At 46.2% G+C, this 21,777-nt stretch overlaps 1 protein-coding gene across 1 annotated transcript in view; it reads left to right on the top strand.

The window, feature by feature from the left end:
- Positions 1 to 13,963: 13,963 nt before the first annotated feature.
- FBP1 (fructose-bisphosphatase 1) overlaps positions 13,964 to 21,777 on the top strand; it is a 31,786-nt gene continuing 23,972 nt past the window's right edge. The window contains exon 1 of the mRNA XM_027550175.1: positions 13,964 to 14,246. Within this exon, the coding sequence (XP_027405976.1) occupies positions 14,077 to 14,246 (170 nt within the window). The 5' untranslated portion in view covers positions 13,964 to 14,076. The remainder of the gene's footprint in view (positions 14,247 to 21,777) is intronic.

Here is a 21,777-nt window from a genome sequence, read left to right as displayed (position 1 = left end):
AAACTTCTGTCTAAAAAAATTTTTTTTCTAACATTTTTTATGTGGCTATACTAGGTCTTAGTTGCAGCATGAGATCTTTGATCTTTGTTGTGCTATGTGGGACCTTTAGTTGTGCCATGTGGGGTGTAGTTCCCTGACCAGGGATTGGGAGCACAGAGTTTTAGCCCCTGGACCATTAGGGAAGTCCCTCCAAATAGAGTCTTCTTGAATATATGAAGTGATTGGGCAAAGGAATCTGGAGCTTCAAGGGGTGATCTGGGATGGAGATTGGAGTTAGTAGCTATTAGAAGATAGATGGTAATTAAAGCCACGGACTGGCCATGGGAGATACCTGAGAAGATCCATGAAGAGCTCCAGAGGGCCAGAAGACAAAGCAGAAGGGTGTGTTGCAAGGAGCCAAGGGAGTGTTGCAAGAAAAAGGGTGCAGTCAACAATGTCTAATATTCCTGAGAAGTCAAGAGGAGAACTGAAAATGTACTCCAAATTTAGCAGCATGGAATTTATCAGTGACCCTGGCAAGGGTTCATTCAATGAGCAAGTATGAACAAGTAGGCGTCAAAGTTAACCCATAGTAGGATGTGAAAATGGAGCAAGTTTTTATACTCATTGACCTTTTTTACATTTTCTCGAGACTTGACTGTGAAATGGCAGCTGGAGAGAAGTAAGGGGGTCAAGGGAAGGATTTGCTTGTTTTTCTTTTAAGATGTAGGGTTTGTATATGTTCATGGATAACAAGACAGATCCTTTCGTGAGGAGGTAGCTGAATATGCAAGAAGGAGACACTCCACAGTGGGGCAGGGTTTGCTGAGAAGGGAGGCAGGTGGGCTTCAAGGCTCAGAGGCAGGATTGGGCTTTAGGAGGAAGGAAAGAAGGTCAGATCAGAGGCAGATGTAGTTAGATTTCTCATTTGGGCAGAAGCAGTTGAAGAGCTCCTACCTGAAGTTTTTATTTAATCATTGAAGTTGGAGGTGAAGGGCTGGACATTTGAGAAAAGTTGAGTGAGTTGATTGGAGAAATGTCCAACCGTGTGTGTGTTTATGAACCTGTGGTGCGACAGTTGGCATGACTCTCTCCAGCAGAGCGCCCAGAGGAGAGAGAAAGCAAGTAGCTGGGTTTATCCTGGCAGAGGTGGTGAAAAGACTGGAGGGCAAGGAGACGTGAGCATTGCCAAGAATGCCATTGAAATGATGCCTTGTAGGATCGACGCTGGAAAAGGAAGCCTGGAACAAAAACGCTGGTGGAGTAGGAAAAAGCAGAGGATGATGAGCAAACCCAAGTTCACCCCTCCCTTCCTCTGTGAATGCTTCCCCAGTTACCTCATGGAGAAATGAGTCTGGCTTCCTCCTGGTTCCTGAGGCATCGATGGGTGTATCGTCCCTCACCTGATATAACAAGTTATTTGTATTTATGGCACTCAATAAACATTTATTGCACCTACTATCTGCTGTCAAAGAATAAAGCAAAGACCATCAGAACCATACACAAATAGAATAATAACAACAACAAGAAAAAAATGCTGAGTTTTTTTTTTTCTTGCAAGGGAAGTGAAGAAATTCACTGAAATGTTTTCTGGGAGGAGAAAATTCAGATTTTTCACCTTAGGAGTTAGGAAAAATAGGTTTCATGGTGGCTATGCTAAATAAGGATGGATGCATGTACCCCGGATAGGACATCTTAGAAAAATACAATACAATACAATAATACAAAATACAATCACCACAAAAAAATACAATACAATCCCCTGTGTATTGGTCCCAAAAGAGTCTCCAGTGAGTTCTACTATGGGTCTAGCATCCTGAGTTAGTTAGAACCAGTTGAGGTGAAGCAGCATTCCATTGTCATCTCTCCTCAGCAAGTGCTGCTCTAAGTGACAACATTATCCTTTTACAGCACGATGTGTTTTTCTGTGTCCTGGATCAACAGAGGCAGTTCCTGGCCTCCTTGGAGCTTGGAGCCCAGGGTGGAGGGCAGAAAAGGGACAGAGCACAGTAATAAGTGGATGATGGAGGGGGTCCAAAGGGCAGTGCGGGCCCACAGGAGGGTAGCGGACCCAGCCCCTAGGGAGCTGGACCTCAAAGACCTCTCTGGTGGCCAAGGATTACCACGGCAAGTGAGAGAGGGGTGGACTGTTTCAGGCAGGAAAATAGCAGATGGACCAGCATTGAGACTGGAAAGAGATGGGCCTCGGGCAAGACCTGAACTCTACAGATCCTGGAAGCCAGACAGAAGACAGTAGATTCCTAAGGTGCTTCCCCTGCTGCTTAGCTGTGTGACCTGGGGGAACTATTTAACATCTCCAAACCAGTTTCCTCATTAAAGTGAAATGAGTGAAATCATAGCTGCATTTATTCATAAGGGTGTGTGGGATCAAGTGAGACAATTTGTTTAAAACCATACTTTGCACAATGCTAGGCATAGAATGAGCACTTAACAAACATTAGCTATTATTACTACTCTGAGTCAAAGAATGTAAGAGAAGGAAGAAATTTTGGAAAAACTTTTAGTTTCACCTCCTTATTTTAAAAATAAGGGAGCTTGGCTCAAAGAGATTGACATTCTTAATTAAGATGAGCTGGTTTTTAGCAGAGTTGGTCCTGGAATCTGAGTGTTCTCTTTCATGGTCTCATCCCATGAGATAGAATCATGTTTAGTGCTAGCGTTCAAATTCCAACTCTGCTATTTATTACTGTATGGCATTAGGCAGAACAGTAAATCTGTCTAAGCTTTATGTAAATGGGTTAAGAATCTCAGGAGATTGTCATAGGGATTAATTAGAGACAGGCTGTGGGGACACATCCAAGAAACCCAGCCCATGGATGTTTCATTATGCCCCTTTTCTGACCTTTCTGCTATTTTGCTAAAATGATGATGGTATCACTAGCTGGGGCATAGATGAGTGCCCTGCTGGATGGTGAAATGGTCAAGACCTCCCTGTGCAGTCTTTGGTCCAGGGCAGTGGCCTTGAAGAGCTTGTCAGGTTTAGTAGGTGCAAAGTCATTGTCACAGAGGGAGTTCCAGGACCAAATGCGCAAACAAGGGCAGGGGGCTGTTTTGGGGAGTGAGGCAGCTGGAGCGCTGGAGAGAGTGAAGGCGGGAGTTGAGGCGTGGGGTTTAGTACTGTGCAGTGGTGGTTTTAGATGTCCTGCTCAAGAGCTGACATTTTCCCCCTGCCAGTAGTGAGCCTTGAGAGATTCAAGAGTGAAGGAGTGACAAGATCTGAGTATCTTCAAGAGCAGTAAAGCATTAAGGGCAAAGAATGAGAGGATGGGAACTGGCAAAAAGTGGGGAGATGGGAGAGCTGTTTCAGAAGCAGAATGACTGGGTGTGAGGGCCCAGGAGTGCCAAGATTATCCCCAGGAATTTGGATTACTGGCCCATGGTCACCCTGAGATTACAGGCTTGCATGGTCAGAGAGCTGGCAGTGGCATCTTGCTTAAATTGTGCTCAGGGTCCCGGATTTATTCCACATGGTGTCTGAAGTGTGGGGACCTCTGAGTAGCTCAGGACCTATGTACCTAATTTATTACATGTCCCCTTGGGAGCCGTTATACAGTCAAGACCCTGGAAGTAGAAGGGGTTTGCATTCTCAGGAAACAAAATTACAGAATAAATGATACAAAACCATTTCAGGGAGCAAAGAATGCCAAGAAGCACATGAAACAGGGCCATGAGGTACAAACTGATCATAGGAAGATTTCTTAGGAAATGACCTTTGATTCAAGGGCTGTGCTGCATGTGCTCAGCCATGCCTGACTTTTTGTGATCTCATGGACTGTAGCCCGCCAGATTTTTCCTCTGTTGACAGATTTTTCCAAGCAAGAATACTGCAGTGGGTTGCCATTTCCTTCTCCAGGGGATCTTTCTGATCCAGGGATTGAATGTATGCCTCCTGCTTTGGCAGGTGGATTTTTTGCCATTGAGCCGCCAGGGAAGCCCCTTTGATTCAAGGCTGAACAACAAAAGAATTGGGGCAAATGAAGAGCTTATAGAAAAATGTATAGGAGAATAAGCAAAGAGGGCAGCAGGTGTAAAGGTCAAGGTGGAAATGGGTTGGAGTATTCAAGGAACAGGGCTTCCTAGGTGGCAATAGTGGTAAAGAACCCACCTGCCAATGCAGGAGACGTGGGAGACATGAGTTCAGTCCCTGGGTAGAGGAGATCCCCTGGAGGAAAGCAAGGCAACCCACTCCAGTATTCTTGCTTGGAGAATTCCAAAGACAGAGGAGCCTGGCAGGCTACAGTCCATAGGATCTCAAGGAGTCAGACATGACTGAAGCGACACAGCACAGACACTCACACATTAAAGGAACAGTAAGAAGGCCAGGGTGGCTAGAAGGGGGTGGGGGGGAGGGATGAGGAAGAGCCATAGGAGATAAGGTTAGAAAGAGAAGCAACAGCCAGATGATGAAAGGCCTGAGAATAAACTGTAGCGGGTCAAGTCGAAAGTCAGGAGGCGAGCTGAAGGAAGTTGATTCAACCTCTGCTTGATTGCCTGTCAAATGTGTGAAGATTCTGTCATATTCCTCATAAATTTTTACTTTTCCACCACATATTTTTAGCTCCTTCTATTGTTCCTCATATTATATTTTCAATTCCTCCAATGGCTCCTCATATGGCAAAGCCCTGTAGCTCTTCATGTCCTTCTCTGACCTTCTGGCTCCATGAAACTCCTCCCACACCATGCTCCATTCTACAATTGCTCCTCCTCTCCTGTCCATCCCATACCCTAGGGATCCATTCTCCTACTTCAAAATTAGCCTACTTTTCTTACCCCCACTGATAGTAACTAGGCTAATGATTGCAACAGCAGGATGGAACTCAAAGTGGAGGAGAGGGCTCAGCCAGCCCTGCAGGGACCTCTGAAGCTGGGCTGACCCATCAGAATAGTCTGAAAGTAGGGCAGGGGGGCCAGAACTTCTATCCCCCTGTCAACCTGTCATTGGCTCTAGGCTGCTATGGGAAAGGTCATGGCACAGAGGAAGTGGCTCTCTTGTGTCCAGGAAATAGTTCCAGGAGCTGGAGAACAAGTTCTTTATCCTCGGTGAGGAACTGGTGACATATTACAGCATCCACTATGATAACCAAGATGACTAGGAACTGAGGTGAGGCAAGGATCTCTCTGTATCTCTCAGCTTCCCTTTCCTCTCTGTGTCATCTCGCAGATCCTCTCTTCCCTTGGAGGAAAGTGTATGACCAACGATATTTCCAGACTTATGTTCTACCAGCTTAGATTTACCCACTGGTTCCAACAAAACCAGTGGCTTCCCTGGTGGCTCTGGGCTTCCCTAGTGGCTCAGAGGGTAAAGTGTCTGCCTACAATGTGGGAGACCCAGGTTCGATCCCTGGGTCGGGAAGATCCCCTGGAGAAGGAAATGGCAACCCACTCCAGTACTCTTGCCCGGAAAATCCCATGGACAGAGAAGCCTGGTAGGCTACAGTCCATGGGGTCACAAAGAGTTGGACACGACTGAGCGACTTCACTCACTGGTTCCAACAAAAACCCAATGTTGAACTCCTACTGGTCCAGATAAGTGATCATTCCTCAGCCAATGACTGTCATTATAGGGATAACACTGGACCTGCTCTAATTTATTTATTTACTTTAATAATTTTATTTGTTTTTTATCTTTGATTGTGCTGGGTCTTTGTTGCTGCATGTGGGCTTTCTCCAGTTGCGAGCGGGGGCTACTCTTTGTTGTGGTACACAGGCTTCTCATTGTCGTGGCTTCTCTTGTTGCAGAGCACAGGTTCTAGGGCACATGGGCTCAGTAGTTACAGCTTCTGGGACCTCGCGCACAGGCTCATTAGTTGTGGCACACTGGCTTAGTTGCTCTGTGGCATGTGGACTCTTCCCAGACCAGGGATCAAATCCATGTCTCCTTCACTGACAGGCAGATTCTGAACCACTGAGCCATCTGGGAAGCCCTCTAATTTATTTTGAAAATGCAAATAATTATGAACATTAGCACTTTGCCTGTTTACAGGTCAAATGAAATACATCAATAAAAGCAAAGCACATGAAAATTAATAGATGGTCAATCTACTGCTATTGTTGGGATTTAGATCATTATCAAGGGTTGGTATCCAGGATTGAACATTCTGGAGCCAAAAGGAACAAGAAATAGCATAAGAAAGCTGAATTGAATTTGAGGGACAGTGAGTCAATCACATTCACAAGGTGGATGATTTTTTTTTTTAAATAATATTTGTTCATTTGGCTGCATCAGGTCTTAGTCGTGTCACACAGGCTTTTCTAGTTGTGGTATGTGGGCTTAGTTGCTCTACAGCTTGTGGGATCTTAACTCCTCCAGTGGGGATTGAACCTGCATCCCCTGAGTCACAAGGCAGATTCTTAACCACTAGACCACCAGGAAAGTCCCCAAGGTGGAGGGTTTTGATGGGAGAAGAATAGTCAGCAAGTCTGGAGAAGAGCATTTCATATAAAAGGACAAACACCAGTTAACTCTTTGCTCCTTGGGCAACTTTTCAGGAGAAATACTGCAGAATGCTAAAAGCAGGGGGAAGGGACTTGGAAAAGAAATATTTCCGTAGATATAAAACTTGAAGTATAAAGACTAATATTTTGGGCCTAGCAATGGGTAATAGCAGCTCTGTTTAAGTGTTTGTCCCCTTATGTGCCAGACATTTAGTCCCTTGGGATCTCAGATTTGGTGGGACATAAAATGCATCTAGTCCAGCCCAGCCCAGCCCTCCTGAAGTTTATTCCCTTGGAAACCATCTCTAATAAGAGGTGAAATGGTCAGGATTGGGGTGGGGCAGGCCTGCTGGATTCTGAGTGCCAGCTCTCCCCAGCCTGGAGACCTTAACCAGTTCCCCTATCTCACTAAACACACGTTATTTGTAAAGTAGGATGGTTGTTTCAGTTCAGAGGGGTGTCACGATGGCAGAGTGCTCAACTCCCAGCTGGGCAGACAGGACACACTAAGTACACGAAAGCGCATCCGTCTAGCTCATCTGTTGCTTCCTGTCACCCACAGTGAAGGGAAGCCCACCACTTACAAAGGTAACCACCCCCTTAGATATAGGCCACTTTGCATGGTGGTCAGGTACACAGACTCTGGGGCTAGATGGCCTGGGTCTACATGTCTACTTATCTCACTGAGCAATATTTTGTTCATCTGTTAACTGGGGCTAATGATTGTAGCCACCTTAGAAGACTGTACAGTGATGCAGGTGCAGTGTTTAAGAACCTCCCTGCTCACCCTGCAGTAAGTATCAACACGTGCTATGTAAGCTTTGTTATGTGAATAGTGACAGCACTACTGAACTGAGGAAGACAATACTCAAGAGTGTGTTGGTTGCAAAGGACAGTTTGGTTTATTCAGGAGGCCAGCAACCTGGGGAAAAGGCAAACTCGTATCCAAGGAACAACTCCAGAGATTCTGCTCTACCATGAAAGTTTTTAAAGGAAGAATCATTTAGGGAGGTGACCAGAGCCTTCATTATCAACACTGCGTGCAGGCTCCCTTCTGATTGGTTGGTGGTGAGTTAACAGGGTGGTATTTCTGGAATCTTGGGCTTAGCCTGAAGTTACCATCCTCCACCTGGGTAGGGGCCTTAATTCCTACAGAAGAACGCCAAGATATTCTTGTGTATTTTACTTGAGGAGGATCCAGGACCTTGCCCCATGGCTGCACTACTGTTTCTTGACTGTTCCTTTTCATTTCTGTGTTCCCTCCCTTTGTTGTTCAGTTACTCAATTGTGTCCGGCTCATTGTGACCCCATGAACCACAGCGCGCCAGGCTTCCCTATCCTTCACTATCTCCTGGAGTTTGCCCAGATTCATGCCCATTGAGTCAGTGATGCCATCCAACCATCTCATCCTCTCTCGCCCCCTTCTCCTCTTGCCCTCAATCTTTCCGAGCACCAGGGTTTTTTCCAATGAGTCGGCTCTTTACATCAGGTGGCCAAAGTATTGGAGCTTCAACTTCATCATCAGTCCTCTCAGTTACTATCCAGGGTTGATTTCCTTTCAGATTGACTGGTTTGATCTCCTTGCTGCCTAAGGGACTCTCAAGAGTCTTCTCTAGCCCCACAGTTCGAAAGCATCAATTCTTCAGTGCTCAGCCTTCTTTATGGTCCAACTCTCACATCCATGACTACTGGAAAAAACATAACTTTGACTGTACAGACCTTTGTCAGCAAAATAGTGCCTCTGCTTTCTAGGTTTGTCATAACTATTGTTTCTTGACTACTTCTCCTTTGTTTCTGCATTCCCTCCCTTATTCGATTAACAACTATTTGAATCTGCCCTTTGGAATTCAGGGAAGGTCAAGGAGACTGACTGAAGCTTTCTTCCTACCAACAAGAAATGGAGGACATGGAAAGGATGTGTGTCCAGGAGGGCCCTACAGGGTCCTGTTCTGTTTCAACAACTGTTGGTTTTATACAAAAGCAGAAGAAAGTTCCCTTGTTATCAGTAAGGGGCTAAAAGGACATGGAAATGGAGATTCAGACTGTACTTGCCTATTGCACAGTTATGTCCCATCCATCATGTTAATGATTGTGACTAGTTCTTTTCTGAGTCAGAGTACATAAACTTATTACCTGGGTATTAGCCAGAATCAGGAAGGTGCACGACCGGAGGACAGTGGGCACCTCCACAAACAGGATTTCTCCCTCCTGCCTCCACCTGTGCCCAGCAGAGCTGCTCCTTGCTGGCTGCAATGATTTCTCCTCTTCGATCATCACAAAACACACTGACCTCACACAACACTGTAGATGTAAATGGCATGTGTATGGCATTACCAACTTTGTTACAGTTCTTCGTCCTGTGAACAAGCAGTGATCACCAATTTCCTCACTCAGCTTTGTGTCAGAGGCAGGACGTTGAGAAGTAACAATCTGGGTGATCACTCACCACCCCTGCCACCCACCCCCTGAAATGAAGGTACTTCTGCTTGTTGCCCCACACCTCAAGGCAGCTAGCGCAACAGGGAGGTGGCCTCCTATCTTGATAATCTATTTACAAAAACTTTTAAGCATCCTCCTTAGGTTTAAGAAATTCCTTAACCTCAGCTCTAAGGCATGGGGGCCATTTCCCGCCCCCACCTCCCCCCAGAATCCAATTGTTTGGAAATAGTCGAATAGTCTTTTAAGGGGCCCCAAAGTCTTAAGTAGGACTCCTAAATCCATTTTTTTTTGTTTGTTTGTTTTAGCTCTTTCTACTGGACCTAGAGCCCATAGAGCTGGGTTTACTTTCTCTAAAATTTTTGTTGTTTCGTCACTAAGTCATGCCCGATGCTTTGTGACCCCTTCACTATCTCCTAGAGTTTGTTCAGATTCATGTCCATTAGTCAGTGATGCCATCCAACCATCTCATCCTCTGTTTCCCCCTTCTCCTCTTGCCCTCAATCTTTCCCAGTATCAGGATCTTTTCCAATGAGTCGGCTCTTCACATCAGGTGGCCAAAGTATTGGAGCTTCAACTTCAGCATCTGTCCTTCCAGTGAATATTCAGGGTTGATTTCCTTTAGGATTGACAGGTTTCATCTTGCTGTCCAAAGGACTCTCAAGATACGGGCCACTAAGTTTTCAGGTTCTATTATATCCTCTTCCAGGGCTAGTGAAAGCTGTGTTCCTCTCCTGAGATATATGCCCATTCATAATGAAACAAGAGGGAAGGGGGCAAGGCACAACTTTTAAAAGCCTGACATAGCCACAGGACATGAAAATAAATAAACTGGTTAGAACCAAATAGGTCCAAGATAGTGGAAGATTTGACTTCCAGTAGAGCCTGAGACTCGTTATACGCTTATTGTAATACATTAGCATGCTAAATCGGAGAAGGCAATGGCACCCCACTCCAGTACTCTTGCCTGGAAAATCCCATGGACGGAGGAGCCTGGTAGGCTGCAGTCCTTGGGATCACTAAGAGTCGGACACGACTGAGCGGCTTCACTTTCACTTTTCACTTTCATGCATTGGAGAAGGAAATGGCAAGCCACTCCAGTGTTCTTGCCTGGAGAATCCCAGGGACGGGGGAGCCTGGTGGGCTGCCATCTATGGGGTCGCACAGAGTCAGACATGACTGAAGCGACTTAGCAGCAGCAGCAGCAGCATGCTAAATGACATACTGACCAGTGCCATGACTGTTCAGAGGCTAATCACAGAAGCCCAAAAAGTGTACAGTGGCCCAATTCCTGGAAATCCCCAACTCCTTCCCCAGGATTAGTTAGAATAATTCTCCCATTCATTAGCCTTTGAAATTACCCAGCCCATAAAAATTAACCATGCCATATTCTGGCATGTTTTGCCTTCTGAGATGGCCCACATTCTGTCTGTGGAGTGTTTTTTTCTCTAAATAAATCCACTTCTTACCTCTCACTTTGTCTTTTACTGAATTCTTTCTGCAATAGACATCAAGAACCTGAGCTTCATTAAGTCCTGAGATCAAGTGTGTGATCTCAGTTTAAAAGAAGCCAGGCTCAAGTCTCAGCCTGTAGGTTGAAGTCCCAATCTGGCTTCAGCTGGGTTTGAGTCCTGGCACATGGGTTCAAGTACCAATCAATGTTGCATGGTTTCAATTAGGTCAAAACTTATAGAGACTTTTACTTGAAGGGTCCCATATCACATGCCAATGGTTCTAAAAGAGAACCTCCTGTTAGATCTGCCCAATTCCCCTTTAACAGCACACTCCTGTTGGAACATTCTTCCCTTCAAGGTGGTCAAGACTGAGCAGAAATGGCTTCAAGAACTATTAAAAATTCTACTTTTTCTTCTTCCACTTCTTAGACAACCCAGGGCTCCTCTGGGGGAGATGGGGATTATACCCCAAGGAGCCAACTAGGGAGCCCCTAGTCCCTGTCAGTGTTCCTCTGCTTGTGGCACCTTGCACTCTCCATGGTCCCCCTTCACAGAGGATGATCGGAGCATTCCCTTTTACTTACTGTCTTCCTTCTTGCTGGAAGCACATTGGTTGGGCCCGCACCTTGGTCCCTCAGCATATTCACCTGCGTTCATCCATCAGTGCCATGGGTTACTCAGTGTGCCCTAGGGGGCGACAGCCAGGAGACTGGTTTGTCTCTTTAGCTGCTTGTCCTCCTTTTCTTCCTCAGCCAATACCTGGGTTATTGAACACTCCCAACAGGAATACCCACCACATGAGAGTTTGGGGGCATTTGGACCCACTGCTACTTTCTGCAACTTCCCTTAGATGTTGGGGGCCACTCTGAGGTATAAAGTATAACCACTGGGTCACTCTCAGGGGTATCTCCATTAAGAGTTGTCAGAGGCATTCTCTACCTTCTCTAAGAATGTTGATGGGTTTTCATTGCCTCCTGTTGAATGTTTCTGACTTTTCCCATTTATAGGTCTCCAGGCAGCAGCCTTCATCCCTTTAAGTAGGAGACTTCGATGATGCTCAAGTCAGGCCCTGCCCAGTCTCTATGGGATCCCATGTGGGTCAGTGGTGGGCACTACTCCTGTAGCTGGTCTCCAGGTCTGGTGACTGGGCTGAGTTTGGTGCTGCTGCAGCCCCATAAGGTACTGTACTAATGGGATCTTGTTCCACTTTTCTAACCTTTTGCAATAAAGATCCAACTGCAGGATGGTGTTATAGTTTATCTTCTGGCCACTTTTCTTGATTTTCTATTGAGTCTTGGGGCCAGGCAACATTCCTGAGAAATGCCATCTGGTATTTTGCATGGGTTACACCCAAAAGATTTCCAATTTACAATACATTCCGATGAAGAATTGGGAACAGAAAAGTTGTTTTCCATTCTGATGTACCACAGTCAGCCATTCTCAAGGGCTGACTAATGTGAGTTATAGATACCCGAGTTTGCTTGTCCTGAGCCTGAAAGTAGATTTTCCTATGGTTGCTAAGGAACTCAATTTCAATTAATTTATTAACAGATAAGACAATCAGACATTGAAGACGAGACAAACAAGGCAAAAACATAAACTAGAACCCTATGACTCAAAACCAGGGTGAACCCAGACCAGCAGCCAAAGCCTCAGAACTCGAACCCCAGTTTAGTCATCAGCTTCTGCCACCTGAAAGGGTGAGTTCAAGAACCCTATCCACCTATGTGTTCCCTGCACGCAAAAGTCTCTTGTTTCTTATTGAAAAGGGACTCAAATTGCCCCCCACCCCCATCACAGAAAAGGTGGCTTCTAAACCAGAGGTCTGCAGTTTCCCACTGGAAGGAATGCAACCTTCCAAAGTAGTAGGAAGGGAGTTCTCATTCACAGAGACCTCTGGTTCCTCCGTGGCAGGAATGCAACCTCCCAGTGATAGAAATCAGGACCCGGTCTGGAACCCAGGGTGAAATCAGAAACCCAAGCCCAACTGAGTGCTTCTCAAATTCTGGTCTAAAAAGTGAGGCTATCCTGACATCCCCACCCACTGTAGCACCAGTTCTGAATTCTACTCACCCTCTGAAGTCTACTGGCATTGAACAGAGTTGTGCAGGTGGCCACTTGGCTCACAGAGACTGAGCCAGTGAACAGTCTGAACCAGTAGACACCCAACAGAACAATGTCTGACCAAGAGGACCTGGACTATCTGACCAAAATCAGAAGCAAATTAGTCCACTTCACTCCAGTGTGGCCAGCTCCCTTTGTCCCTGGCCAGGGCACATGTCCTACCAGAATTGCCAGAAATTGTACAGAACTCAACAGGCCCATCGTTTGAGGTGCTTGTAAGGAGACAGGGGCTAGCTCTCAAAGCACGGTCTTGCTAATAGCAGATGCTCAATAAATATTGTTCCATGAATAAGTGCATGAACTGCCTTAGGACAGAAGCAATGTGCCTACAAAACCCTCAGGATGTGGCCTTGGAGCCTCTAATCTCAGTGTGGTATCCAGGACACCCTTTCCTGGGTCTGTGAACATTTTCTCTGCAAAGTGCAGTTATTGGAAAGGAAGGTCTCTAACCCAGCCCCAGCAGGACTCTCTGAGGCCTTCCCCCATATCAGCTCCTCTTCGAAGTACCTAGATAATATAGATAACAGTATTTGATACAAGTTTCCTGAGTTATTTTGTAGACGTGAATCCGCCTCCCTCCACCCCTCCACCAAATGAAGAAACTGCTTGATGACAGTGAGCACGTAGCCCCTGCCACTGCCCCCTGCGCCGCGCCCCGCACCCCCCCCCGCCCCCCCCCCCCCCCCCCGCAAATCTGCCCTTAAAAATACTTTGCCAAAATCCTTTGAGGAGCTGGAAACTTTTCCGGGTATGAGCCACCTTGTTTCCTTGCATGGCCTTGCAATAAACCTTTTTCTGCTCCAAACTCAGACTGTTTGACTTTGTTTGGCCTTACTGTGGGTTTGGCACAGGAACTCGCATTAACAGGTCCCTTTAATAGCTCTCAGACTACAGAAATCCTGAGAACAGATCTGAATTAAGGATCCAAAACCAAGCCATCGGACAGTAAGGAACAGAGGAATCCAGTCTCTTGAAGTTGGTCAGAAGAATCAGACGACAGGACAAGCAGGGGTGGACAGAGGGCAGGGAGCAGATGGCAGGTGACGACGGTGGCGGTGGGAAGCACAGCGGTTAGAGCCTGAACCCCGGAGCAGCTGGGCTGCAGCGCGGGCTTTTCACTCACTAGCCAGGCTGCACTGAGCACTGCGCTTAACCTTCCCAACTTCCGTTTTCTATCTTAGCGGGGTAGGGCGGGAATCAGGATTGCACCTGCGTGGCAAGGTCGTCGTGCGAACTGAAAAGGACCATGGCTCAGAGTAGCGCTCTACCACGCTGGAGGCAGTTGGGCAGAGGCGCATCGCGGCGACAGCGAGGAAGCGGAGGTGGGGTGGGGGCGGGGCACGAGGCGGGGGGACACCCAGCGGCTGGGGGAACTGAGACTGGACGAGGATCCCGGACGTCATAGAGGGTCGGAGAGGGCGGGGCCGCAGTCGGGGGGGCGGGGTCCGGGGCGCGGAGGTGTTCCCGGGGGCGGAGGGCGGTGACCCGCGCCTATAGGCTACCCGGCCCCGGGACTGGAACCTGGCCCGCTCCGGAGCCGCCGCGCTGACACTCTGTGCTGCGGCCGCTTCCCACCGCTTCCCGCCGCCCGCACCTGTCGCCTAGCGAGCCGCAACCCGGCCCCAGCATGACGGACCAGGCAGCCTTCGACACCAATATCGTCACCGTGACCCGCTTCGTCATGGAAGAGGGCAGGAAGGCCCGTGGCACGGGCGAGATGACCCAACTGCTCAACTCGCTTTGCACCGCGGTCAAAGCCATCTCCACGGCCGTGCGCAAGGCGGGCATCGCGCACCTGTGAGTCAGGCTTCTGTACCCCCCAGCCCCCACCCTGGCCGAGTCCTCTTTCTCTCTGGCTGGGGATCTACCGGGCAGTATGCTGTCGGTGCTCTGCCCCTCCTGTCAGTCTGTCTCTCTGATAGCTGAGATACCTACACACTGTCTCCGGTAGCTCCTCTGCAGAAGCTCAAACCACACTCAAGCCCTAGTTCCCCCCTCCCTTAAGCTTGTGGGTGCCCACTTGGGGGGCCTGTCTCACAGTCCATACCTGCCTCCACCCTGCAACCGGCGCCCCTGGGCTGAGCAGCCTTGGCACCTCTCTCGGCCTCCTCCTGGTGAAACTGACTGGCCCCATGGACACCTGGCCTGCCCACCACACCCACCCTAGCCTCAAATGGGAAAGTGCTGGTCCCCGTGCCTCCCTTTCCGTTTTTCTCTCCTTTTGCTTTCATTCCCTTTGAAATTGGGGTCCCAAGTCAGGTTTCTAATTGAGTATCTCCTTGACCCTGAACAAGTCTTGTTAAGAAGCAGCAGGTAAGCCGGGCTGGGAGGAGGCTGGGAGGAAGCCTGCAGTATTTAGCGCCTTCAGGGTTTCAGTGCTGGTGTACACGGGGCTGCAGAAGGTCTGGGGTGGGGACTGAGATGCTGGATTTCTAAGTTCTGTGGTGGTAGGGCTGCTGGTCTGCAGATCACATTGTGCGTAGTAAAGGAATGAACGGGACACAGGGATTCAAAGGGTACCTTCTTGTGAGGCTTTTACGTTACTAAGACAAATACCCTTTGCTTTATTCTGGTGTGCACAAGGATTTTATGTTTAGACTGGTCCTCACTTTAGCTGAAGGATACTTGGGTTTTCAGATTGCTCATACTCCTTCCTAGTATTTCTCATACTCAGGAGCACTTCATAAGCATTGTACACAGTGCTCACTGCAGCTGAAAAAGCCCAGCCCCTGAAACCTGGATTCCTTATCTTGTCAGTTCTTCGCCTTTGGTTTTACAGTATGGCTTGGTAGAGCTAACTTAAAAAAAAAATTTTTTTTAATCTTATATTGGAGTATAGTTGGTTAACAATGTTCTGCTAGTTTCAGTTATACAGTAAAGAGATTCAGTTATACATACACATGTATCTTTTTCAAAACTTTTTCCATTTAGGTTATTACAGAGTATTGGCAGAGTCCCCTGTGCTATACAGTAGGTCCTTATTGGTTATCTGTTTTAAATATAACAGTGTGTACATGTCAATCCCATCATCATTTATTTGCAGATGTCAAGCAAAGTTGGGCCCTGATGGGAGAGGGATTGGGAAATATGTTAGAAGGTGGTGACTCCACTACTATTTCACCTATGACCTTCTTAATACATGTCTAAGGAGACTTTGCTTTAGGAAACATTCAATTAAATTCTTACTTTAAACGTAATGTACAACAAGTAAAAGTGTCCTCACAGCTTTACCTGACTTTGAAAACCAGGGGGCTTATTTAAAAAGTGAAGGTAAGTAAAAGTAACTCAGTCATGTCTGATTCGTTGCCACCCCATGCACTGTAGCCCACCAGGCTCCTCTATCCATAGGATTTCCTACTGTTTTAAAAAAGAGTGCTTGTCATTTTTGTATTGTTTAAAAATGTGTCAGCACCTCTCACAACCCCAAAGAGACTCAGAAACACAAGATCTGCTTTGAGGTGCATCTTTCCCACCTAAGGGCTTCCCTGGTGGCTCAGATGGTATAACGTCTGCCTGCAATGAAGGAGACCCAGGTTCGATCCCTGGGTCAGGAAGATCCTCTGGAGAAGGAAATGGCCACCCACTCCAGTACTCTTGCCTGAAAAACTCCATGGACGGAGGAGCCTGGCAGGCTACAGTCCATGGGGTTGCAAAGAGTCAGACATGACTGAATGACTTCACTTCTTTTTTTCCCACCTTATAAGTAACCTCAGATAGTGGGACCGTAGGTAGTGGGATATTAGTAGAACCTGGACAAAGGGTGCCAATTTTGGCTGTATGAATTGTGCATATTTGTTAAACTAGACACCTGTAAGCACTAGGTTAAAAAATAGTTTTTGCTATAATTATAAATTCCTTTATATGTTGCGCACGTGTGTGTGTGTGTGTGTGTGTTAGTCATTCAGCTGTGTCCAACTCTTTGCAACTCCATGGACTCTACTGTCCGTGGAATTCTCGAGGCAAGAATACTGGAGTGGGTTGCTGTGCCTTCCTCCAAGGGATCTTCCTGACCCAGTTATTGAACTTGGGTCTCTTTCATTGCAGGCATATCCTTTCCCTCTGAGTCACCAGGGAAACCCTTTATATGTTACTTAACAAAAATTCAAACCACTCAGAAGAACACAAAGGGAAAAGTGAGACCCACCTTTATCCATTCCCCGGGGTAGACACTGTTCATAATCTACTGGGTTTCTTTTTTTACTAGATATTCTCTATATTAATATAAATTTATACATGGATAAGCACTTCCATGTGACTATTTGTAAACAGCAAACAAAATGGAATCACACTTGACATGCCTTTCTGCAGTTTGCTTTCATTATTCAACTCTACCTAATTAGCCTCCTCCGATGTCAGGACATGTAAATTCACCTCCTCCTTTTTAACTGCTGCATAGTGTTCACTAGGGCTTCCCAGGTGGCACTAGTGATCAAGAACTTGCCTGTCAATGCAGGAGATATTAGAGAACCAGGTTCGATCCCTGGGTCAGGAAGATTCCCTGGAGGAGGGCATAGCAACCCACTTCAGTATTTTTGCCTGAAGGATCCCATGGACAGAGGAGCCCAGCAGGCTGTAATTCATAAGTTTGAAAAGAGTTGGACACAACTGAAGTGACTTAGCACACACAGTGTTCCACTGTACAGCCATATCATGAGCTATTTGACATTTCCTGTATGTTTGGGCACGTCACTGGTCTTTCACTATTTCAAAGAGCATTGTACCCATGAAATGGGCATTTCACATGGTCATGTGGATGGCTGACAGAGAAAGAGTAGAACCTGAACATTCTGTATGCCCGTGGGAAAGTAAGTTTGACTGTCTCTGAATCATATGTAGTTGGGGAGGGGGCAATAAGACAAGATCTCAGCTTGGGCTCCAAATTATGCTTATTATCGGCTTTGATATTCTGGATGAAAAGGCTAGCGTACCTGCAGATAACTTGTTAGTGCTGCTGACTTGCCCTAGTAGGGCATCTAGCCAGAGGGACAAGATGATTGCAGACTTGCAGGAACCTTGTGGGACCAGTTTATGGATGTCAGCTCTGACTCCTCATCAGGCAGATCAGGAGTTTAAACATAGAGCCTGGAGCTCGCTCTCTCTCTCTTAAATTTTAGAAGTTACTGAGAGATGAGAAAGATACAGAGCTTATGCTTTAGGGAAAATATTACATGTATAGAGTTAGAATACAATAGAGAATCTTTTCAAAAGAGATTTATTTGGCCACATAAGCTGAGTTTTAGAGGCTGGAGAAAGGTAGGGTGATTCCAGGCTTAGCTGCAGCACTCGGGATCTTGGTTCCTACCTGCAGGGGTCTTCCTTTGAGAATGAGGGATCTAGGTCCCTGACCAGGATCAAACCTGGGCCCTTTGCATTGGGAGCATGGAGTCTTAACCCCTGAACCAACAGGAAAGTCCCAGCAATAGAGATTCTGAAAGATACTTTTGTATAGTTGGCAAAAATATGTGGATGCGAAAGATGGTGGCCCATCAAGATGGTTGTTTGTAGTGGGCAGGCATAGCTGGTCATAAGGCCTGATGGCTGGGCTGCCATGTGAGGAGAGGTACAAGCTAGGAAGATGTTTCTGGAAAAGGTGCTTATTTGGTTTGACTGAAACCTGGAACCCTTCATGTAATGTAGTGATGGAGCATTTGTGGATGTTAAATTGTGGGCGCATTGGGGGAACATTATGTGGCAAGGGTGAATACTTTATTTTTGAGGGGGTGACCAAAGGGGAGAGGTACAGGTTTTTGAGTGGGGCAGTGGCACGATTGGAGATTCATCTGGGGCAGCTATGACTGGAAGTACAGAGTTAGAAGAGGGAAAGTGGAAGATGTGGAAACCCATCAGGATTCAGAACTGCAGGATTAGAGGAGATGGGGGAACATGGGAGAAGTCTGGGTGGGGGCTGGGGGAGAATGACAGTGAGGGAGGTTCTCAAAGAGCAGATCCTAGCAACTGAGATCAGGGCTGTAATGTTAAAAAACAAAACAGTGAAAATAAAACCACAATTCCAAAGGAGGGGCTGAGTTTTAGAGGCTAGAGAAGGCTGGGAAGATGATTCCAACATTATGGAGATGCTGAACTTGAGGTGTGAGAGGGGCATCCTATTGAAGATGTTGTGCAGCCTTCAGTTAGTGGCGACAGTCTGGAATTTGGGTATGAAGAAGTGACTTAAGATTAGGCCTCTGGGTTTTGACACATGCACCCGAGATAGGCAGAGAAGAAAACCAGGACCTGATTTAGCAGAACAGAAACATGGGGGGCTTTCAGATCAGTTCAGTTCAGTTCAGTCGCTCAGTCATGTCCGACTCTTTGCGATCCCATGAACTGCAGCACACCAGGCCTCCCTGTCCATCACCAACTCCTGGAGTTTACCCAAACCCATGTCCATCGAGTCGATGATGCCATCCAACCATCTCATCCTCTGTCGTCCCCTTCTCCTCCTGCCCCCAATCTTTCCCAGCATGAGGGTCTTTTCACATGAGTCAGCTCTTCGCATCAGGTGGCCAAAGTATTGGAGTTTCAGCTTCAGCATCATTCCTTCCAATGAACACTCAGGGCTGATCTCCTTTAGGATGGACTGGTTGGATCTCCTTGCAGTCCAAGGGACTCTTAAGAATCTTCTCCAACATCACAGTTCAAAAGCATCAATTCTTCAGTGCTCAGCTTTCTTTATAGTCCAACTCTCACATCCATACATGACCACTGGAAAAACCATAGCCTTGACTAGATGGACCTTTGTTGACAAAGTAATGTCTCTGCTTTTTAATATGCTATCTAGGTTGGTCATAACTTTCCTTCCAAGGACTAACCGTCTTTTAATTTCATGGCTACAATCACCATCTGCAGTGATTTTGGAGCCCAGAAAAATAAAGTCAGCCACTGTTTCCACCATTTCCCCATCCATCTACCATAAAGTGATGGGACTGGATGCCATGATTTTAGTTTTCTGAATGTTGAGCTTTAAACCAACTTTTTCATTCTCCTCTTTCACTTTCATCAAGAGGCTCTTTAGTTCTTCTGCACTTTCTGCCATAAGGGTGGTATCATCTGCATATCTGAGGTTATTGATATTTCTCCTGGCAATCTTGATTCCAGCTTGTGCTTCCTCCAGCCCAGCATTTCTAATGATGTACTCTGCATTTAAGTTACATAAGCAGGGTGACAATGTACAGCCTGATGTACTCCTTTTCCTATTTGGAACCAGTCTGTTGTTCCATGTCCAGTTCTAACTGTTGCTTCCTGACCTGCATATAGGTTTCTTAAGAGGCAGGTCAGGTGGTCTGGTATTCCCATCTCTTTCAGAATTTCCCACAGTTAATTGTGATCCACACAGTCAAAGGCTTTGGCATAGTCAATAAAGCAGAAATAGATGTTTTTCTGGAACTCTCTTGCTTTTTCCATGATCCTTCAAATATTGGCAATTTGATCTCTGGTTGCTCTGCCTTTTCTAAAACCAGCTTGAACATCTGGAAGTTCATGGTTCACGTATTGCTGAAGCCTGGCTTGGAGAATTTTGAGCATTACTTTACTAGCATGTGAGATGAGTGCAATTGTGCGGTAGTTTGAGCATTCTTTAGCATTGCCTTTCTTTGGGATTGGAATGAAAACTGACCTTTTCCAGTCCTGTGGCCACTGCTGAGTTTTCCAAATTTTCTGGCATATTGAGTGCAGCACTTTCACAGCATTATCTTTCAGGATTTGAAATAGCTCAACTGGAATTCCATCACCTCCACTAGCTTTGTTCGCAGTGATGCTTCCTAAGGCCCACTTGACTTCACATTCCAGAATGTCTGGCTCTAGGTGAGTGATCACACCATCGTGATTGGGTCGCGAAGATCTTTTTTGTACAGTTCTTCTGTGTATTCTTGCCACCTCTTCTTAATATCTTCTGCTTCTGTTGGGTCCCTACCATTTCTGTCCTTTATCAAGCCCATCTTTGCATGAAATGTTCCCTTGGTATCTCTAATTTTCTTGAAGAGATCTCTAGTTTTTCCCATTCTATTGTTTTCCTCTATTTCTTTGCATTGATCACTGATGAAGGCTTTCTTATCTCTCCTTGCTATTCTTTGGAACTCTGCATTCAAATGCTTATATCTTTCCTTTTCTCCTTTGCTTTTTGCTTCCCGTCTTTTCACAGCTATTTGTAAGGACTCCTCAGACAGCCATTTTGCTTTTTTGCATTTCTTTTTCTTGGGGATGGTCTTGATTCCTCTTTCCTGAACAGTGTCACAAACCTCCATCCGTAGTTCATCAGGCGCTCTATCTATCAGATCTAGTCCCTTAAATCTCTTTCTCACTCCCACTGTATAGTCCTAAGGGATTTGATTTAGGTCATACCTGAATGGTCTCGCAAAGAGTCGGACACAACTGAGCGACTGAACTGAACTGTACTGAACTGAATGGTCTAGTGGTTTTCTCCACTTTCTTCAATTTCAGTCTGAATTTGGCAATAAGGAGTTCATGATCCGAGCCACAGTCAGCTCCCAGTCTTGTTTTTGCTGACTGTGTAGAGCTTCTCCATCTTTGGCTGCAAAGAATATAATCAATCTGATTTTGGTGTCGACCATCTGGCTTTAAGAACATATTTTGGAGAGATGGAGCTGGGCTCAGATTGGTGGCTCTGCTGTTTAATTTCTGTGAGGATTTGATACCATCCTATGAGCACACTTTGGGCTGGCATGAACTTAAGCCAACATTGGGGTTTGCAGCCTTTGAAGCTGCTCTGGTTGGCATCTCTTCTTCAAAATATAGTTGTTCCTAGATGTCCATGAGGATTGGTTCCATGACACCCCTCACCTACCAAAAGACACGGATGCTCAAGTCCCTTAGATAAAATGTCTGAGTACATCTGCCCTGAGTAATCTTGGGTTCAATTAACCACAGGTGGAAATTCGTGGATGCAAACCCCAGGATACCCAGGGTGGACTGTATTTCTGATCTGACCTTTGGATGTTCTGGGTTGGATGAATGGTTGGTCATTTACTTCAGAATCAATCAACAAGTCTGCTTTAGCAATAAGGATTAAATAACAATCTGCCTCCCTTTTTCTTGTGAAGATGAGCTCTTCCTCCTTGGCTCTGGTGCATGCTAATTCAAGAACTTTACATGGTCATGCTGACCTCAGAAGGAGAAGATCTAGTTAGTTAGCAAATCAAGGAAGTCATCGAAAGTTTTCTAAGTGTGGCCCTGACTCCAGTCCTTGTATCTAGAGAGGTGCTTCAGGAATGTTAAAGGAGACTTTCCCAGACTATCAGTAATCATAGACTTTATGGCTTTAAAACAGCTCTAGAAACTGTATGCAAATTTGAAAAAAGAAAAACATGCT

This window comes from Bos indicus x Bos taurus, chromosome 8, assembly GCF_003369695.1.
Source record: "Bos indicus x Bos taurus breed Angus x Brahman F1 hybrid chromosome 8, Bos_hybrid_MaternalHap_v2.0, whole genome shotgun sequence".
Classification (NCBI taxonomy): Eukaryota; Metazoa; Chordata; class Mammalia; order Artiodactyla; family Bovidae; genus Bos; species Bos indicus x Bos taurus.
This window is presented reverse-complemented; position numbering and strand designations above follow the sequence as displayed.